At 45.7% G+C, this 18,884-nt stretch overlaps 1 protein-coding gene across 1 annotated transcript; it reads left to right on the top strand.

Moving 5' to 3' along the window:
* Positions 1-15,905: 15,905 nt before the first annotated feature.
* On the top strand, positions 15,906-18,870 carry tlr4al (toll-like receptor 4a, like). The gene is made up of 3 exons (XM_056248069.1): positions 15,906-16,288; positions 16,386-16,552; positions 16,638-18,870. The coding sequence occupies exons 1-3, from the start codon at positions 16,166-16,168 to the stop codon at positions 18,799-18,801; spliced, it is 2,454 nt and encodes an 817-aa protein (XP_056104044.1). The 5' UTR covers positions 15,906-16,165; the 3' UTR covers positions 18,802-18,870.
* Positions 18,871-18,884: the final 14 nt, after the last annotated feature.

The raw sequence follows: 18,884 nt of genomic DNA, 5'->3' as shown, positions 1-18,884 counted from the left end.
CAAGCCCGCACCGCTGGTTCCGTCCAGCCCAGCCAAGCCCGCACCGCTGGTTCCGTCCAGCCCAGCCAAGCCCGCACCGCTGGTTCCGTCCAGCCCAGCCAAGCCTGCACCGCTGGTTCCGTCCAGCCAATCCGAGCCCGTCGCCTGCCCGCCAGAGCCCGAGCCCGTCACCTGCCCGCCAGAGCCCGAGCCCGTCGCCTGCCCGCCAGAGCCCGAGCCCGTCGCCTGCCCGCCAGAGCCTGAGCCTGTCGCCTGCCCGCCAGAGCCTGAGCCCGTCGCCTGCCCGCCAGAGCCTGAGCCCGTCGCCTGCCCGCCAGAGCCTGAGCCCGTCGCCTGCCCGCCAGAGCCTGAGCCCGTCGCCTGCCCGCCAGAGCCTGAGCCCGTCGCCTGCCCGCCAGAGCCTGAGCCCGTCGCCTGCCCGCCAGAGCCTGAGCCCGTCGCCTGCCCGCCAGAGCCTGAGCCCGTCGCCTGCCCGCCAGAGCCTGAGCCCGTCGCCTGCCCGCCAGAGCCTGAGCCCGTCGCCTGCCCGCCAGAGCCTGAGCCCGTCGCCTGCCCGCCAGAGCCTGAGCCCGTCGCCTGCCCGCCAGAGCCAGAGCCCGCTGATCCTGCGCCAGAGCCCGCTGATCCTGCGCCAGAGCCCGCTGATCCTGCGCCAGAGCCCGCTGATCCTGCGCCAGAGCCCTGCGCCAGAGCCCGCTGATCCTGCGCCAGAGCCCGCTGATCCTGCGCCAGAGCCCGCTGATCCTGCGCCAGAGCCCGCTGATCCTGCGCCAGAGCCCGCTGATCCTGCGCCAGAGCCCGCTGATCCTGCGCCAGAGCCCGCTGATCCTGCGCCAGAGCCCGCTGATCCTGCGCCAGAGCCCTGCGCCAGAGCCCGCTGATCCTGCGCCAGAGCCCGCTGATCCTGCGCCAGAGCCCGCTGATCCTGCGCCAGAGCCCGCTGATCCTGCGCCAGAGCCCGCTGATCCTGCGCCAGAGCCCGCTGATCCTGCGCCAGAGCCCGCTGATCCTGCGCCAGAGCCCGCTGATCCTGCGCCAGAGCCCGCTGATCCTGCGCCAGAGCCCGCTGATCCTGCGCCAGAGCCCGCTGATCCTGCGCCAGAGCCCGCTGATCCTGCGCCAGAGCCCGCTGATCCTGCGCCAGAGCCCGCTGATCCTGCGCCAGAGCCCGCTGATCCTGCGCCAGAGCCCGCTGATCCTGCGCCAGAGCCCGCTGATCCTGCGCCAGAGCCCGCTGATCCTGCGCCAGAGCCCGCTGATCCTGCGCCAGAGCCCGCTGATCCTGCGCCAGAGCCCGCTGATCCTGCGCCAGTCCTGTCCAGCCCAGAGTTTCCTTTGCCGCTGGTCCTGCTTAGTTCAAAGTCCTCGTCACTGCTGGTCCTGCCCAGCCCAAGACTCTCGTTGCTGCCGAATCCCCCCTGTCCTGTCAAGTTTCCCATTAAAATTTTGGGGGGGCGCCCACCCGAAGGGTCTTCGCCACCGTGGCCGCCTGAAGGGTCTTCACCACCGTGGCCGCCTGAAGGGTCTTCATCACCGTGGCCGCCTGAAGGGTCTTCATCACCGTGGCCGCCTGAAGGGCCTTCACCACCGTGGCCGCCTGAAGGGTCTTCACCACCGTGGCCGCCTGAAGGGTCTTCACCACCGTGGCCGCCTGAAGGGTCTTCACCACCGTGGCCGTCCGAAGGGTCGTCACCGCCCTGGACGTCCGAGGGTCCGACAGCTCCGCCCTGGACGCCCGAGGGTCCGACAGCTCCGCCCTGGACGCCCGAGGGTCCGACAGCACCGCCCTGGACGTCCGAGGGTTCGACAGCTCAGCCCTGGACGCCCGAGGGTCCGACAGCTCCGCCCTGGACACCCGAGGGTCCGACAGCTCCGCCCTGGACGCCCGAGGGTCCGACAGCTCCGCCCTGGACGCCCGAGGGTCCGACAGCTCCGCCCTGGACGCCCGAGGGTCCGACAGCTCCACCCTGGACGCCCGAGGGTTCGTCTGCTCAGCCCTGGCCACGCCCACGTCCTGCTCCGCCCTGGCCACGCCCACGTCCAGCTCCGCCGTGGCCACGCCCACGCCCACGCCCAGCTCCGCCGTGGCCACGCCCACATCCAGCTCCGCCATGGCCACGTCCACAGCCGGTTCCACCCCGGTTCCCCAAGCTACCAGCTCCGCCCTGGAGGCTTCCTGTCCCTGCATCACCATGCCCTCGTCAGCCTCCAGGGCGCCCACCCTCCCACCCCTTTGGATGTTATACGGCGCGAGGTCGCGCCTTCGGAGAGGGGGGGGTACTGTCACGGTTTCAATGTGTTTAGTTCTGTTTTGAGATCTTGTTTCCCCCGTCTTTTGTGACTTTTGGTTCAGTCCTGTTAGTTTTCCCGCCATGTCTGATTAGAAATTCCCTGCACCTGTTTTCTGTTAATCATCCCATTAGTCCCTGTTCATTTAAGCCCTGTGTTTTCCCTCAGTGTTTGTTGGTCGTCGTCCGCGTATGGTTGTATGTTTTGAAGTCCTGGAGTTCCTTTCCCTTTGTTTTTGTATGTTTATAGAAGTCAAGTTTGTTAATAAATATCTATATCGCTTATTCCGTGTCCTCGTCTTCAGCAGCCTGCTACAACCTGACAATATCAGAGAAATAAAAAATTTGAACCCCCTACCAACCTCAAATTTAGGACCTCTGTGACTAAAGCCCTGTCTACGGCCCTGTATTAGGCATAAGATCAATAATAAATGTGTAGCCTACATATTGTGAATGCATTTAATAAACTTAATTACCTTTAGTAGCTTTCAGTAAATAAACGCGTCTGAGAAAATGATTCAGGCAAAATCAACCTATCAATTGACCCTATGTTTACTTTCTTCACTGACAGACAAAAATGAAAAGCCTATATCAGTCAAAGCTCAGCTTTAGGAGGGGAAGAGACAGGGCAAGATAAAAACAAAGAGAAAAAGAGTGTGATGCTGATGAGGAGAGAAAAATAATCAGCTGCCCACTATCCAAGTTTTTTGGCCTTCAGAACATCTTAAAATGCACATAGATCAGAGAAATCAAAATTTTCTCGGGGAGGCCCTGAACCCCCTTATTTGCCCTACCTCACATTAGGGACCACAGTTATTATAAAACCGTGCCTTTGCATCGTAATGAAAATGGTTAATAGTGATCTTTAGATCCTAAACTAAAGTGTTACATTTTTTAATTTTTAAAAAAAAAAATCATATTGGGGGCTTAGCCCCCCTAAAATTAAAATCCTAGTGACGCCCCTGCTTACTCCTGCTCACTCACGCCAAATAACTCTTTGCTCAAGTTCCCCGTCTCTGCAAGATTAACGTTGGCAATTTTCACGCACAGCTACTAGAAGATTAACGTCTGTCAGACAGGTTGCTCACGTCATCGAGCTTAGTTTGAGTCGGTTTGAGTCTGCGCGTCAGGAACGGAAGTGCTCAAAAATCGCTAAAAATGGGCTTCAACTGTCTCAACTGAGTTCCAATGAGATGGCTCTGTCCACTTCTTATACTGTCTATGGTCTGGACTCGCTTCATTGAGGAGTAATTATGATCAGTCAAAAAATGTTCGGGCCAATCAAATTGCCAGGGTGGGCTTTATACGATGATGGACAGATGATCTGCAGGGACGTAATCATCACGTTATCAAGACAAAGAGCGCTTAACTGGTTTCCCTCAGAGATAACTGCAGCTGGAGAACTGAGATGTATAGATTCCGCTATCGCGTCTGTTGTAAAAGAAATCGACAGCGCATTCATTTTAATAGACGAACGGAGAACTGCAATCAAGGCATTTGTCGATCGGAAAGATGTGTTTGCCATCCTTCCCACGGGATTCGGCAAAAGTTTAATTTATCAGCTGGCTCCGATGGTCACTAAGAAGATGGGACGCAATGAAAGCCCTGTGGTCGTTGTGGTTTCTCCTTTGGTCGCACTCATAGAGAACTAAGTAAAAGAAGCAACACTCGTTATTTTACTTCTTCCAGCGTGCGTGCATTTGAGTTCTGTAGTTGACAACTGTGCTATGCAAAGTAGTTGACTTACTGCGTTGCTCTCATTGGTTGTAGGTCTATCCAATTGAGTGCAGATGTTTTTTTTTCCTGGTTCGGTTAAAACACGCCTCATAATCAAAGCCCTATGAAGCAGTATCAGACTCACATTCTGACTAGAATATGAGTATGACGAAGTCAGGCTACAGGGGGCAGCAATATTTCTCTCAGCAGTCCTGACTGTCTGTTGTAGTTTCCTTGTGTTTGATTTAGTGGCTGAACAGCCGAACAGTTTTAAAACAGCCATGGTAATTGGTAATACAAAATAAATTTGAAGATGCTGAGGACATCTGGTGGTCAATTTTTTTTTTAAATGCAGTGGCTAGACTTTCATTTGCAAGGTATTGCAAGGTATTGTTTATATATTGTTGGAAGGAGTTAACTTGCCAGATGTGTACACATAATCACTGTGTCACGGTTGATTTAATCAAAGCGAGAAAAGGCATGGATCTGATTGCAGCAGTCTTTTATTAAGAAAAAGAAAACAAACACAAGAACAAATCCAAAACCAACTTAAATAATGACGAGAACAGACTAAGGACTAAACTAAACAGGGGATATAAATACACAGGGCAATGGGGGAGACAACAAGGAACAAATCCGTTTCTAAGGCAATTAAGGGAACAGGAAGTAAACACAGAGAAGTAACAACAGGAACCAAAGGGAAAAGAAATACATATACGTGACTGTATCCCTACACCACCCCCCTCTGAAAGGCGGCTGCTGACACCTACATGGAGCATAAAAAAACAACAAGGAACAGTTTAGGTGAGTGATGTCTGAAGGGTGTACGAGATGGAGGGAGGGAGGGGCTGGGAAGACTAAAGCCTTGTTCATACTGTCAGTCCAATTTTTTGTGCATATCTGATTGGAATCCAATCATATTTAGCAAAAATTACATGAAAAAAGCTTATTTGAAATCCTATTCAAATCTCATTTCTGGAAATCTGTTTAGTCTGACCGCTCTGATTGGATTTTGTATAGCTTTTCTGCCTATATGTCCCTTTCTCATGCCACTTAAAATGCAAACACACCAGACGTTGTTGCAGAAACAAGGTTGCATTGTTGTTGTCAATGTGCATGTCACACAGAAAATGATATTATAATGGAGACATATCTGTGGTCTAGTGATAAGGTGTCTTCACTTCTTTCATTGTGCGCCAGAGATGGTAGCACGGAATAAAGCCGCTCATGCCAGCCTCCGTTTCTGTTGTGGTGTGATCTATAATATTGTTACACTGCCAGGGCACTAGGTGGCAGTAAGGGGCTAGGAGGGTGGAGACGCGCAGTGTTTGAGCAGTAAAGAATAAAGGATCCATGTGAATAGATCCGGCTACGTCTTTATTCTTATCATAAGAACCCAACACAACATGGTGTCAGAAGTGGAGCTACAGTAAGGAAAAGGATAGCGGACATTATATGAGAAGAGGAGGAAGGAAACCGACAAGTGGAGAAGTTAATGTTAAGCAAGGTTAGCAAGCATGTCGCACTCGCAACGAGCACAGCAAGCGGCCGGGGCTGAACAGGACGATCCTCCACAGCCTACTGCTAAAACATGTGCAACGTTCTCAATAAACCCGCCGGAATCCTTCGACTTTTCAAAGCCACATGACTGGGAAAAATGGATAAGACGGTTCGAGCGCTTCAGAGTGGCTAGCGACCTGGATAAGTCAACAGATGCTAACCAGGTAAACACGCTAATATATTGCATGGGAGACGAGGCAGATGACGTATTAAAAGGGCTGACTTTAACCGCCGATCAGAAAGAGGTGTACAGCTCTGTCAGAGACGGCTTCACAAACTTTTTCGTGCCGAAGAAAAATGTGATTTACCAAAGGGCTAAATTTAACCAGCGAGTTCAGGGGCCGTCCGAATCTGCAGACTCGTTTATTACTGCTTTATATGCACTGGCTGAAGATTGTGAGTACGGGGCACTGCGCGATGAACTGTTGAGGGACAGGATCGTAGTCGGCATCAGAGACAATGTGCTTTCACAGAAAATGCAGATGGAGAGCAGGTTGGATCTGGCAAAAGCCATTAATATGGTTAGACAAGCAGAGGACATTAAACGGCAACAAACAGATCTGAGAGGAGATGCTACACATGCTATTAAAACTACAGTGGATGCTGTCCACACAAGGAAAGCAAAGCAGCAAGCATGGAAAAATAAAAGACAGCCAGCTAAACAGTACAAAGACAAGCACGAAGCACAATCAGGAGCTGAGCATAAATCATGCCCCAAATGTGGAAATCTGCATGCTAAGTCCCAGTGCCCAGCAAAGAATGCAGACTGCCACAACTGTGGTAAGAGAGGGCATTATGGCAAAGTGTGCAAGTCTACTAAAAGTGTGAGTGCTGTCACGGAAGATGGCGACATATTCCTGGGAACCATTGATGCAGGAGAAGATGCATGGACTGTAGACTTACAAGTAAGGCATACTAATGTGAGGTTTAAAATTGATACAGGAGCTGACGTTACTGTCATACCGGAGCAGGTGTACAGACAGATATGCGGTGACACCGCATACAACCTCACCCCAGGTAATAAAGCACTGTTTGGGCCAGGCCGTGTACCTCTCTCAGTAGTGGGTGTAGCCAGAGAAATACTGAAAAGTGGAGATAAACGCACCACAGAGGACATTTATGTAGTGAAGCACTTGAACACAGCTCTGCTGAGTAGACCCGCCTCAGTTAACCTCAGACTGGTAGCCAGAGTAGATAGCATCGACTTGGACTCTGTAAAACAACAATACCCAAAACTGTGCGGTGGGTTGGGTTTAGTACAGCAGCAGTACACAATTAAGCTTAGACCAGATGCCAAGCCTGTGTCTTTGAAAGTGCCTCGCCGTGTCCCACTGCCCTTGATGGGGAAAGTAAAGCAGGAACTCCAGCGCATGGAGCAGCTAGGAGTCATCAGCCGGATTGAGCAGCCGACAGAGTGGTGCTCTGGAATGGTGGTCGCACCAAAGAAATCTAAGGATGAAATCCGGATCTGTGTTGACCTCTCCCCTCTCAACGAAGCGGTGTGCAGGGAAAAGTTTATCCTCCCGTCTGTGGACCAGACGCTTGGAATGCTGTCTGGAGCAATGATATTCACTAAACTGGACGCCAACATGGGGTTTTGGCAGATCCCATTATCAAAAGACTGTGCCCATTACACCACTTTTATCACCCCATTCGGGCGCTTTTTCTTCAACCGCTTACCATTTGGTATTGCCTCCGCTCCAGAACATTTTCAAAATCGGATGGTAACGGAAGTGACGGAAGGCTTGGAAGGGGTTGTCTGCCACATGGACGATGTCCTTATATGGGGTTCCACACAAGCTGAGCACGACACACGGGTGCATGCAGTGCTGCAGAGGGCACAGGCGGCAGGCATCACACTGAATACAGCCAAGTGTGAGTTCAGCAAAACCAAGGTGAAGTTTCTCGGATACATCATCTCAGCTTATGGGATAAGCCCAGACCCAGAAAAGACACGTGCTGTACGTGAGATGGATCCGCCACACAACATCAGCGAGCTCAGGAGCTTTCTGGGCATGGTGAATCAGCTAGGCAAGTTTGTGCCCAACCTGGCTGAAAAGGACAAAGCTCTCAGAGACCTGCTGTCAAAAAAGAACCTGTGGTATTGGGGGCCAGAACAGCAGAAGGCATTCACCAGCCTCAAGCATGAGTTAGCGTCCACTCCGGTCCTGCAGTTATATGACCCAAACAAAGAACTGAAAATATCAGCCGATGCCTCGTCATATGGGCTAGGCAGTGTACTTCTGCAGAAATGCAGGGGGACCTGGGCGCCTGTGGCTTATGCGTCCAGGGCGCTCACAAGCACGGAGCAGCACTATGCTCAGGTGGAGAAGGAAGCACTGGCCCTGACATGGGCATGTGAAAGATTCAGCGACTTCATCATCGGTCTCCATTTTGAGTTGGAGACGGACCACAAGCCCCTCGTGAGCCTGCTGGGAGGACAAGCGCTGGATTCTCTCCCACCTAGAATACAAAGATTCAGGATGAGACTCATGAGGTACAGGTATACAATCACGCACGTCCCAGGGAAAAGCCTTACTACAGCAGACACACTGTCACGGGCGCCGCTGAAGGATGGCGTGACTGATGTAGATGGCTTAATGGAGGAAACTAACATATATGTGGACTCTGTGATGGAACACTTACCAGCAAGCGATGCTTACCTGTCCGAGCTGCGGAAACAGCTGAGTGCAGACAGTGTGTGCGCGGAAGTGATGAAGTACTGCAGCGAGGGCTGGCCAGATCGCAGCAGACTGGATGTGCTAGTAAGACCCTACTGGACTGATAGGGCTGTTCTCAGCACTCACAATGGACTGTTATTGCGGGGTACTAGACTAATTATCCCTTCAGTAATGAGGAATAGTGTGCTAGAGAAAATTCATGAAGGTCACCAGGGAATAGTCAAATGCCGTGAACGAGCCAAGCAATCCGTGTGGTGGCCGGGGCTTAGCAGCCAAATAGGAGAGCTGGTGTTGAAATGCACAGCGTGCGTTAAAGAACGTGCCAATGTGATTGAGCCTCTTATGCCTTCCAAACTACCTGATAGGCCATGGCAGAAGCTAGGGGCTGATTTGTTTACTTTGAAAAACAAAGACTACTTGCTTGTTGTGGACTATTTTTCCAGGTACGTGGAGGTGGCCCAGCTGAGCCCGACAAGGAGTGTGGATGTGGTGATGCACCTCAAGTCAATTTTCGCCAGGCACGGCATACCAGAGATTCTAGTCACAGACAACGGGCCTCAGTTCGCAGGGCCTCACATGTCGGCCTTCGCCACAGAGTATGAATTTGAGCATGTAACGAGCAGCCCAAGATACCCCCAAAGCAACGGCGAGGCCGAGCGTGCTGTCCAAACCATCAAAAACCTGCTGAAAAAAGCTATTGACCCTTACCGTGCGCTGCTGGCTTATAGGAGCACTCCTTTGAACAATGGCTTCAGTCCAGCTCAGCTGCTTATGGGGCGGCGTCTGCGCACCACTGTGCCAGCTTTCCCGGCAGTGTTGGAGCCAGCCATTCCAGACCTTCGGTCGGTGCAGTGCAAAGAAAGTAAGAGGAGATGGATGGATGCAAGCAACTACGACCGCAGACACAGAGTGAGAAATCTCTCTGACCTGTCACCAGGAGATCAAGTGTGGATCACAGATACAAGATCTTCAGGTACTGTGACAGCCGCACATGAAACACCTAGATCTTACCTGGTCAGTGGACCACAGGGCACTTTGAGGAGGAATCGCCGCCACCTCATGCCCATGTCGGCAGACAAAAGCAGTAATATACAAGAGCATGCTGCAGGGGTTGACCTGCAGGACACTTCGACAGACACTGGACATGTGTCTCCGGAGGGGTCTAGGAACACTCCCCAAACTGTGAGAACCCGATCTGGCAGGGTTATCACAAAGCCAGATAGACTGAATCTGTGGAAAAAAAAAAAAGAAGAAAAGAAAGGATGCCAAATGTACTAAACAGGAAGGTTTAGTCAGTTAAGTGTTATAAGAGTTTAATAAGAAGTTGAATCCTGTTTGGTGTTAACAGTCTAGGGTGACTACTGTGTATTCATGTGTAGTTTAAAGAGGCCCCAACGAGTTCATATTTTTTTTGTGTAATTTGGTCTCACTAAGAGTTTACAGGAAAGACGAGTGTTAAATAAGTACTGTAAAGAAATGTGTTATAGTTGAGCTATGTTTCATAAAGATACACAAGTGAGTGTAAGAGTTTTATAGTTTTATGCAATCTGCTGAAAACTGCAGAGGTCACAGTCTATTGCTTTTCAGAAAGGGAGATGTGGTGTGATCTATAATATTGTTACACTGCCAGGGCACTAGGTGGCAGTAAGGGGCTAGGAGGGTGGAGACGCGCAGTGTTTGAGCAGTAAAGAATAAAGGATCCATGTGAATAGATCCGGCTACGTCTTTATTCTTATCATAAGAACCCAACACAACATCTGTCGCTGCTTTATTAGTTGTCCAGCGCCGTGGCTACATACATATTGTCATATTCTAAGACAACATTGCAAACCCTCCATGTTGTTTTTGGCGTAGTCCTACCAACACAATGTCATTGCCGCATGGAAACCAACACAGATATTCCGGAAAACTAAAGAAATACTGGACACACACATCAGATTTGAACAGATCTGATGTAGTGACTGTCAATCAGAGGTGGAAAGAGTAATAAAATATTCTACTCAAGTAAAAGTACTACTTCAATTAAATTTTACTTAAGTACAAGTAAAATTACTGGTCAAAAAATCTACTCAAGTAAAAGTAAAAAGTAGCTCATTTAAAATTTACTCAGAGTAAAAGTTACTGAGTTAGCGGGGGTGGGGTGGGGGACTCTCCTGTGTAGGGTTGTAATGGTATGATATTTTCACAGTATGATAACGTCTCAGAAAATATCACGGTTTACAGTATTAATCAATTATTAAATAAATAAACCATAAATAAATTATGGTTATTATTATTATTATTATTATCATCAGTTAAAATGACAGTTAAATTAATGAAGAGTTTTTTTGCTTTTATTATAACAAACTTGAAACCATTTGTTTGTTTTGTTAATTAAAAAATGTAAATTTCAATAAAACATGTCTAATCAATTAAATTTGATAATCGATAATGAATTAGAATAGATTAACAACTTATTTTTAACGTTAATAATTTGTTAAAATGTTTAAGAATAATATTGTCCTATGAAATGTATTTATTCAGAAAATTAATGTTTCTTTTTATGATTTAATCCAAATATATTTTCAAAAACGGTGGTAATCAAATTTAAATTTAAACTTGTGTCCTTTTTGGGGAAGCGATGCAAAAACGGATTTACTAAATTAAACCATGGACAAAAAATATATTCCTTTAAATAATGTTTAAATAAAATTATTTGAAATTTTTAAATATTTTTTTTTTTTCATATTTAAATAAAATAAAATTGTTTTAATTATTATAGTTGTTATTATTATTATTTTGAGAAGTAGAACAGTAATATATTTCTGTCATAATTTCTCCTAGTAAAACCGAACTTTTATTTTGACGGGTTGTAAAAAAGTGTTTTAAAGTGTAGTTGACAATGGTTTTGTTTTTTCTCAAATAAAATGATGAAAATGCTCATTAGGCGTTCTCTCAGAGCAGCTCTGGAAATGTTCATGTATTCATATCCTCAAATTGGTTTTGAGACTGAAAACACCATGAACGTCACGCGTACTTGAGTATGTAGTAGACAAAGCGGCGCAGCTCAGCGCCTCACCCCCTCAAATAGGGATATATTTACATAGCAGTATTTTTGTGCTTAAATATTCACAGACCATGGCGTGATTGGATTTATTGGACAGTTCTACTTTCCATGTATTCATGCATCCATTATTTTGCGTGTTTTACGTGACATCTGCGTTATGTAATTTTTTTCATTTTCATGACTGGATTCCGGGATTCCCTCTGCATCACGTAAGTCATTCGGCCTTAAGCTATAATCGGGACATACCTTTATCTGCAGGAGGGATGGTGTGTCTATGTATCCTCCTTTTGCAAATTGGATATTTATCCTCGAGGACAACCACGGTTTTTTTTTTCATACTGGCCATAATTCGCTTCTTAAGAATGCGAGGGTGCTTCGCTTTCAGCTTCAGCTGGGTCTGCGTCACCTTTTTTGCACGTTTGTTCTCCCGCCCTTCCATCAATGCAGTAGTTTCAGGAGTGAGATTTTTTTTTCTCCCTTGTATTATTATTTTTTACTCAGTAACGGATATGATTTCAAATGTAGCAAGTAAAATACTTCAAACAAAACGTACTTAAGTAAAAGTACAGATTTTAAAAACTACTTTAAAAAGTAGAAGTACACAGAAAAACTACTCAATTACGTAACGCGAGTAAATGTAATTCGTTACTTTCCACCTCTGCTGTCAATCATTTAGATCACACTCCAATCAGATACACAAATAGTCAGATTTGAACTAACAATGTGAATGTAGTCTAAGATGGAGCCATAGGTAGTGAGGAAAACAATGGAGCTGAGGAGATGAAGGAGTCTGGTGGAGACGAAGGAGTCTGGTGGAGACGAAGGAGTGGAGGGATCAGGCACCACCACAGGCCAGGAAGTCTGCAGAGCCAGGAGGGCGATGAACCCTGGTGGAGATGGTAGGACGAGGGACCCTGCTGTAGCCGGAGGGATGCCGATTGAGCCGATAGATCGAAGGACAGAGGCAGAATCTTGGGTTCAGAGGGTCAAGGTGGAGCCGAATGGTTGGAGCTCCGAGGACTCCAATCCTTTGGATCTTGGTGAGCAAGAGGCCGTGGTCGTCCTGATAGAGCTGGAGGGCTGAGGAGAGCCGGCGGGTCCAGAGGATGAGGCGGGCCACCTCATCAACTGAGCACAACATCACCTTACAACTAGAAGAATCAGAAAGACCTTTATTGCCAAGTGTGCTTGCACGCACAGGGTATTTTTCTTTGTAAATGAAGCTTCCAGTGCACACATATAAATAAAATAAGAAGACCCATAATAATAAAATTAAAGAATAAAAATATGAAAAAGTATATAGACAGAGTTAGGATAAGTCAGAATAAGCATATTTACAGATATGAACATATTTACACTTTACAGTATTGTGGATAATAAAGAGAAGTGAATTAACCAGATATTGCACTAAACAGTAGGAGTATTGCACTAAGAGAGACATTGGGAGGCATTTAACTATTTAGGAAGGAGATGGCCTGTGGGAAGAAGCTGCTCCTGTGCCTAGATGTTCTAGTGTCCAGTGTTCTAAGTCGCCAGTCGAACGGCAACAGTTCAAAGAGGTTGTGGCCAGAGTGAGCGGAGTCTGTGATGATTTTACCTGCTTCTTCCTCACTCTGGAAGAGTACAGATCCTCAATGACGGCTGAGTAGAACTGGGTCAGCAGCTCCTGTGGCAGGTTAACCTTCTTCAGCTGGTGAAGGAAGTGCAACCTCTGCTGGGCCTTTTTCACAATGGAGTCTATTGGCACTTTCCATTACCAGTACCAGCTCGACTCGACTCGACTCGCCTTGGCTCGCCTCGACTCGACTCGCCTTGGCTCGCCTCGACTCGGCTCGCTTTTCGCTCCGTTTTCCATTGCAGAAAGTACCGCCACAAATAGTACCCGGTCGTCATAGCGACGCATTTCGTTCCTCGTTGCCCCATCAAGCTCTCGCTGGATCCTCTCTTCGCCAACCAAACAAAGGAATGTCTGCACCTCCTCGTTTGACCACGGCGTATTCTTCCGAGTTGCCATAATAATAGTAGTAAGTTTAGTAACTACCTCTGGCCAAACTATTTAAAAATGGCGGGGTTATTCTGGATACTCCATCTGGCGCGTGCAATGATGACGCAGATTCTCTGTGACCAATCAGCAGTCGGCATTGTTTTCACGTCACATTTTAGTATCAGCTTAGCTTGCCTCAGCTCGCTTAGAACCTCGCCGGAGGTGGTACGAAAAAAGTACCCGAAAGCAGGTACAGGTACAAATTTTACACAGTGGAAAACCAAACAAAGGCGAGTCGAGTCGAGTCGAGCCGAGCCGAGGCGAGCTGGTACTGTGTAGTGGAAAAGCGCCATATGTGAAACACCCACTTAAGGTCCTTTGAGATGTTAGAGCCCAGAAACTTGAAGAAACAGTTCATTATGTTGAGTGGGGGGAGTGCTGGGATGTTCCTCCTGAAGTCCACTATGATCTCTACTGTTTTGAGCGTGTTCAGCTCCAGGTTGTTGTGACTGCACCAGACAGCCAGCTCTCTTCTGTATGCAGACTCATCACCATCCTGGATGAGGCCAATGACTGTGGTGTCATCTGCAAACTTCAGGAGCCTCCCAGAGGGGTCTGTAGAGGAGCAGTCATTTGTGTAGAGGGAGAAGAGTAGTTGGGAGAGCACACATTCTTGTGGAGCGCCAGTTCTGATTGTCCAGGTGTTGGATATGAATTTTCCCAGCCTCACTAGCTGTTGCCTGTTTGTCAGGAAGTTGGTGATCCACTGACAGATGGAGGTGGGCACAGAGAGCTGAGTTAATTTGGACAGGAGGAGGTTGGGGATTGGGGAAATATATATATATATTTTTTTTTTTTTTTTTTTAATTTACATTTTTATACACATTTTTACACAAATAATACACATTTTTGTATTTATTTTTCAGTTTCACAAAATAATGTAACAGATTGAGAGAAACAACATGATTGCACTCAAGTAAAGAAGAAAATGTACATCCTCTGAGTGGTCATTGAAGGCTCTTCATCACTTCATAAAATGTTTAGCTATCTGTATATGCATGCCCAACGCACACACATGCAAAGGACAGAATAGGGATGATTAGGAGGCCATGATGATGGACAGAGGCCAATAGGCTTACACCCCTACTCTTTTTTGAAGGACATTCTGGGTTTTTAATGACTACAGAGAGACATGTCCTATTTTAACATCTCATCCGAAGGACGGTGCTATTTGACAGTATAGTGTCCCTATCATTATACTGGGGCATTATGACCCACACAGACAACAGAGTGAGCATCCCCTGCTGTCTTCACTAACACCTCTTTCCAGCAGCAACCTAGTTTTCCCAGGAAGACTCCCATCCAGGTACTGACCAGGCTTAGCTTCAGTGGGCTACTAGTCTAAGGCTACAGATAGCTGCTTGCATAATTCCCTGGTTTGTCCAGATATTGCAGGATGTAGTGAAGACCTGTTTGCTCGATAGACAAACTGAAGGGGGTCTAGCAAGGGCGCAGTGGTGTCCTTCAGGTGGGCCAGCACTAGTCTGTCAAATTAGGCTACTTCATGACCACAGATGTTAAAGCAACAGGTCTGTGGTCTTTCAGTCCTGTAATCTTGTGTTTCGTTTTGATGGGGATGATGTTGGAACATTTTAAGCAGGAAGGGATTTTGCGCAGCTCCAGAGATCTGTTGAAGATCTGCGTGGAGATGGGTGACAGCATGGTCTGCACAGACTTTCAGACAGGTGGGTGAGACATTGTCTGGGCCTGGTGCTTTCCATGATCTTCTGTTTCCTGAAGAGCCAACACATCCTCTACACAGATTATAAATTCAGGTTGAGTAGTATGAGCGGACAGAGGGGGTATAGCAAGAGGGGTTGATGGTTGTGTGGACTAAAGGTTAGAGTGGGTATGGGGTGTGAGACAGCCTCTGTCCAAATGACAATAGAACTCGTTCAGATTGTCAGCCAGTTGCTGGTTCCCATTGAGGTGATGTAACCAAAGTGTTCTTTCCTGTGGTCAGCTTTTTTTTTTTTAAATTCTGCAAATGGAGTGCAATGTATTTAATAAAGGCATTTTTCCTGTCACCGAAAGAAGAAAAATATTCAGCTTTGGGTAAAACACGGTGCTCGTCACTGCCACTTTTTACCCAGCCATCCAATAACAATGGAGGAGGGGCGGGACAAATACCACACCAATCAACTGTCACATTCTACTTGTACAATGACTTTAATTTAGCAAGAAGTTAATATTGCTGGTCTCAGAGTAGCCATGTTTGTACCAGATGACATACCAGGACTACCACAATATTAATTTGAAAAATAATGCTTGGAGGAACATTTTGTTTGCCATCAGTCTACTAAGAGAGCAGCAGTCATGGCAACCAAAGCAATCTTAAGCACCCCTAGCTGTGTTATCAGAAGAGCTTACTGAAAAAGCTTTGGTGGACATATGGCCTAAAGCAAGCCAGCTCAGTTGATAATCTTAGGGTAGTATTCAACAACCAGTTCAACATTGCAGAATCTCAACAACTGCCTGTCATGCAGACTCAAGCTTTATAACATCAGGAAAATCAGGCCTTACCTGTCTGATCATGCTGCTCTAGTCCTGCCACCTGTCATCTCAAAACTACTCTTTACTGTTATTGCTGGCCTTATAGGCTCAGAGGATCCAGAGTGCTTTGAATTAAAGTGTTGCCTATACAAATACATGCATAAAGTTGTCCTTATTAAACTTATATGAATTGCAGAGGCAATTACAATACATCTATTCAGAAAGGTACTTCTTCATTCAAGATTTAAGAAACTAAGCATAAGCTCACTTCTCTATGACATCCTTTCACCCATAGTTCCACATTGTTGCAAACCATGGCATTCGTTCCTCATATTCAATGATCTCAAACAAGGCTGGCTCAAATTTGTATGAGCGGTTGAGATCACTCAAGATGAGTTTCTTTACTGTAAGTGCTTTCATGATATTTTTTTTCATAGGTGCTGGAGAATCATGCACTAAAGTAAGTTTTTTTTAAATCTGAATTTAAATCTGTGTTCTGCATTACTGTTGTGAAATATTAACATTTACTTAACCATTTACTTAAAAATGAACCTTAGATTACCGAGAATCTGCACTACTCATGCATGGGAAGAAACCTCAGCTACATACCACCAACTATTTCTCCATCAGTTCAAATTCTGGATTTTAGTTTTAACGTTTTGAAACACTTACAGAAGACGGTATTCCCGGTTTTGTCTTTTCTACGAGTCCTTGATCTGTCAAGGTAAGCAATGCTATTACCATCTAAATCTCTTGTTGTATAATGTCTTGTTCTATAAATAATATTGAATTTATGTATTTACTTTCAGATGCCAGATCAAGCACATTGAAAATGATACTTTCTACAATGTGAAGAATTTGACTACATTGATTCTCACTGGAAACCCAATTGCATATTTTGGACCTGGATGCTTGAATTCTTTACATTATCTACAAAGACTAGTTCTTGTGGATGTTGGTCTCGCGTCCTTACAGCTTCAAATGAATAACCTTACTAAGCTACAGGAACTTAGAGTTGGAACAAATAACATCCAGTCCGTGTCTCTCCCTCCATTCATGAGCTCCTTTAAAGATTTCAGTTTACTTGATCTACATGCCAATAATATATCCATCATTAAAACTGATCACACTGTTGTGTTGAGAAAGATTGGCAGAAACATGACTTTGATTCTCTCTAGGAATCCATTATTACACATTGAACCAGGAGCTTTCAAAGATGTTTATCTCAGAGAGCTGGATATTCGATCTGCATTTGTTTCATTTGCTACTCAGAAAGTTGGTCTAAAAGCTCTATATGGTCTTAATGTCAAAAAGCTGATGTTCGGAAAGAACAGGGATGATAACAAGATTTTCCCATCAGATTCAGACTATTTAGATGGCCTTTGCTCTATTTATTTTCATGAGGTATATTATTACATAAAAGAAAGGCCTAGTGGGAAAATTAATATCTTTCGCTGTATGATTAATGCCACAATTGTAGCTGTAAAGGGTGGTCTAATTCGTGATATTGCGTATGTGCCATTTAATGAAATCAAGGAGATTTACTTGATTAACAATCAATTAGATACTGTGCCAGGTAAACTACTTTCACATCTTCATACTTTAGAAAAAGTAGTATTTACACGCAACGTTGCAACCCAAGTTGAAACCTTTATAGACATGCCTAAGCTTCAGTATTTGGATCTGAGTTCAAACCAAATTACATTAACATCATGCTGCACAGAAATGTTGTTGGACACTCATGGAATCAGGTATCTAAATTTGAGTTTAAATCCACAAATCGGTCTTTCTGTTCCAGCATTTGATAGACTTGATTCCCTTGAAATTCTAGATTTTCATCATACAAGGGTTGTAGGTATGGGATACCTTTCACTTTTGTCTAACTTGAAGTATTTGAGGTATCTAGATGTTTCTTATTCCAGTATCACTTTTGGTAACATATATTGCTTTTATGGACTGAGCAGTCTTAAGGTTCTCAAGATGGCTGGCAATAATTTTCAGGGTGATGTAATACGATTTTTATTTAATAATCTCACAGTTCTAGAGCACCTTGACATGTCATACTGTCGTATTGTAGAGTTACACCCAAGCTCTTTAAAAAATCTCCAAAGACTTAGACTTTTGAATCTGAGAGGAAACAATTTAATGACTATAGATTTTCTTATCCACCCAAGCCTGAAACAATTAACATCGTTTTATGTTGATAAAAACAGCATTACTAGCATCCCACTTCATGTTCTCCAAAAGTTGCCTGCAAACCTTTCAGAGTTTGATTTGTCCTCCAACCCCATCGATTGTTCCTGCTCCCAGACAGATTTTATTTTGTGGATCATCCAAAATCAAAACATTTTGAAGCAACCAGAAAATATTTTCTGCAAAACCTTGTCAACACGCTCAGATTTTAGAGCAGTGGACTTTGACATTGACAGCTGTGTGCAAAAGAAAAGACTCACAATTGTTTTATCATTATGTTTTGTTTCATTAGTAGTTGTGTTATCAGTCTTGGCTTATAGGTACCAGTTTTATCTTCAGTATTGCTGGATTCTTCTGAGAGGCTACAGATCACCTGGACAACAAGAATGTTCCTATGATGCATTTGTGATTTTCTCCAGCTATGATGAAGTCTGGGTCATGAATGAACTGATGGAGAATCTGGAGAACGGTGTTCCACCTATTCATCTTTGCCTTCACATGCGGGACTTTCAAGCAGGGAAGTCCATCGCCTCCAACATTATTGATGAAGGAATAATGGGCAGTCGTAAAGTCATTGTGGTTGTGTCTCAACACTTCATTGATAGCGCCTGGTGTCGCTTTGAGTTTGAATTAGCTCAGTCCCGGTTTATGATGGAACGCAATGCCAACATCATCATCGTCATTCTGGAAGATGTGGAAGAGACGAAGACTAAGAAAGTGTTTGGTCTTCATAAGCATCTGAAAAAGAACACGTACTTGAAGTGGAGCAGGGCCCTTTGAGTAACAAGAGATTCTGGATACGGCTCAGGAGAGCTATTATTGCCACAAAACAATAATATTACATTTACTTTGGATATATTATG

This window comes from Rhinichthys klamathensis, unplaced genomic scaffold (genome assembly GCF_029890125.1).
Source record: "Rhinichthys klamathensis goyatoka isolate OS25496 unplaced genomic scaffold, OSU_Roscu_1.1 h1tg000053l_1, whole genome shotgun sequence".
In the NCBI taxonomy this organism is placed as follows: domain Eukaryota; kingdom Metazoa; phylum Chordata; class Actinopteri; order Cypriniformes; family Leuciscidae; genus Rhinichthys; species Rhinichthys klamathensis.
Note: the sequence above shows the minus strand (reverse complement) of the source record. Positions and strands in the feature narration are given on the sequence as shown.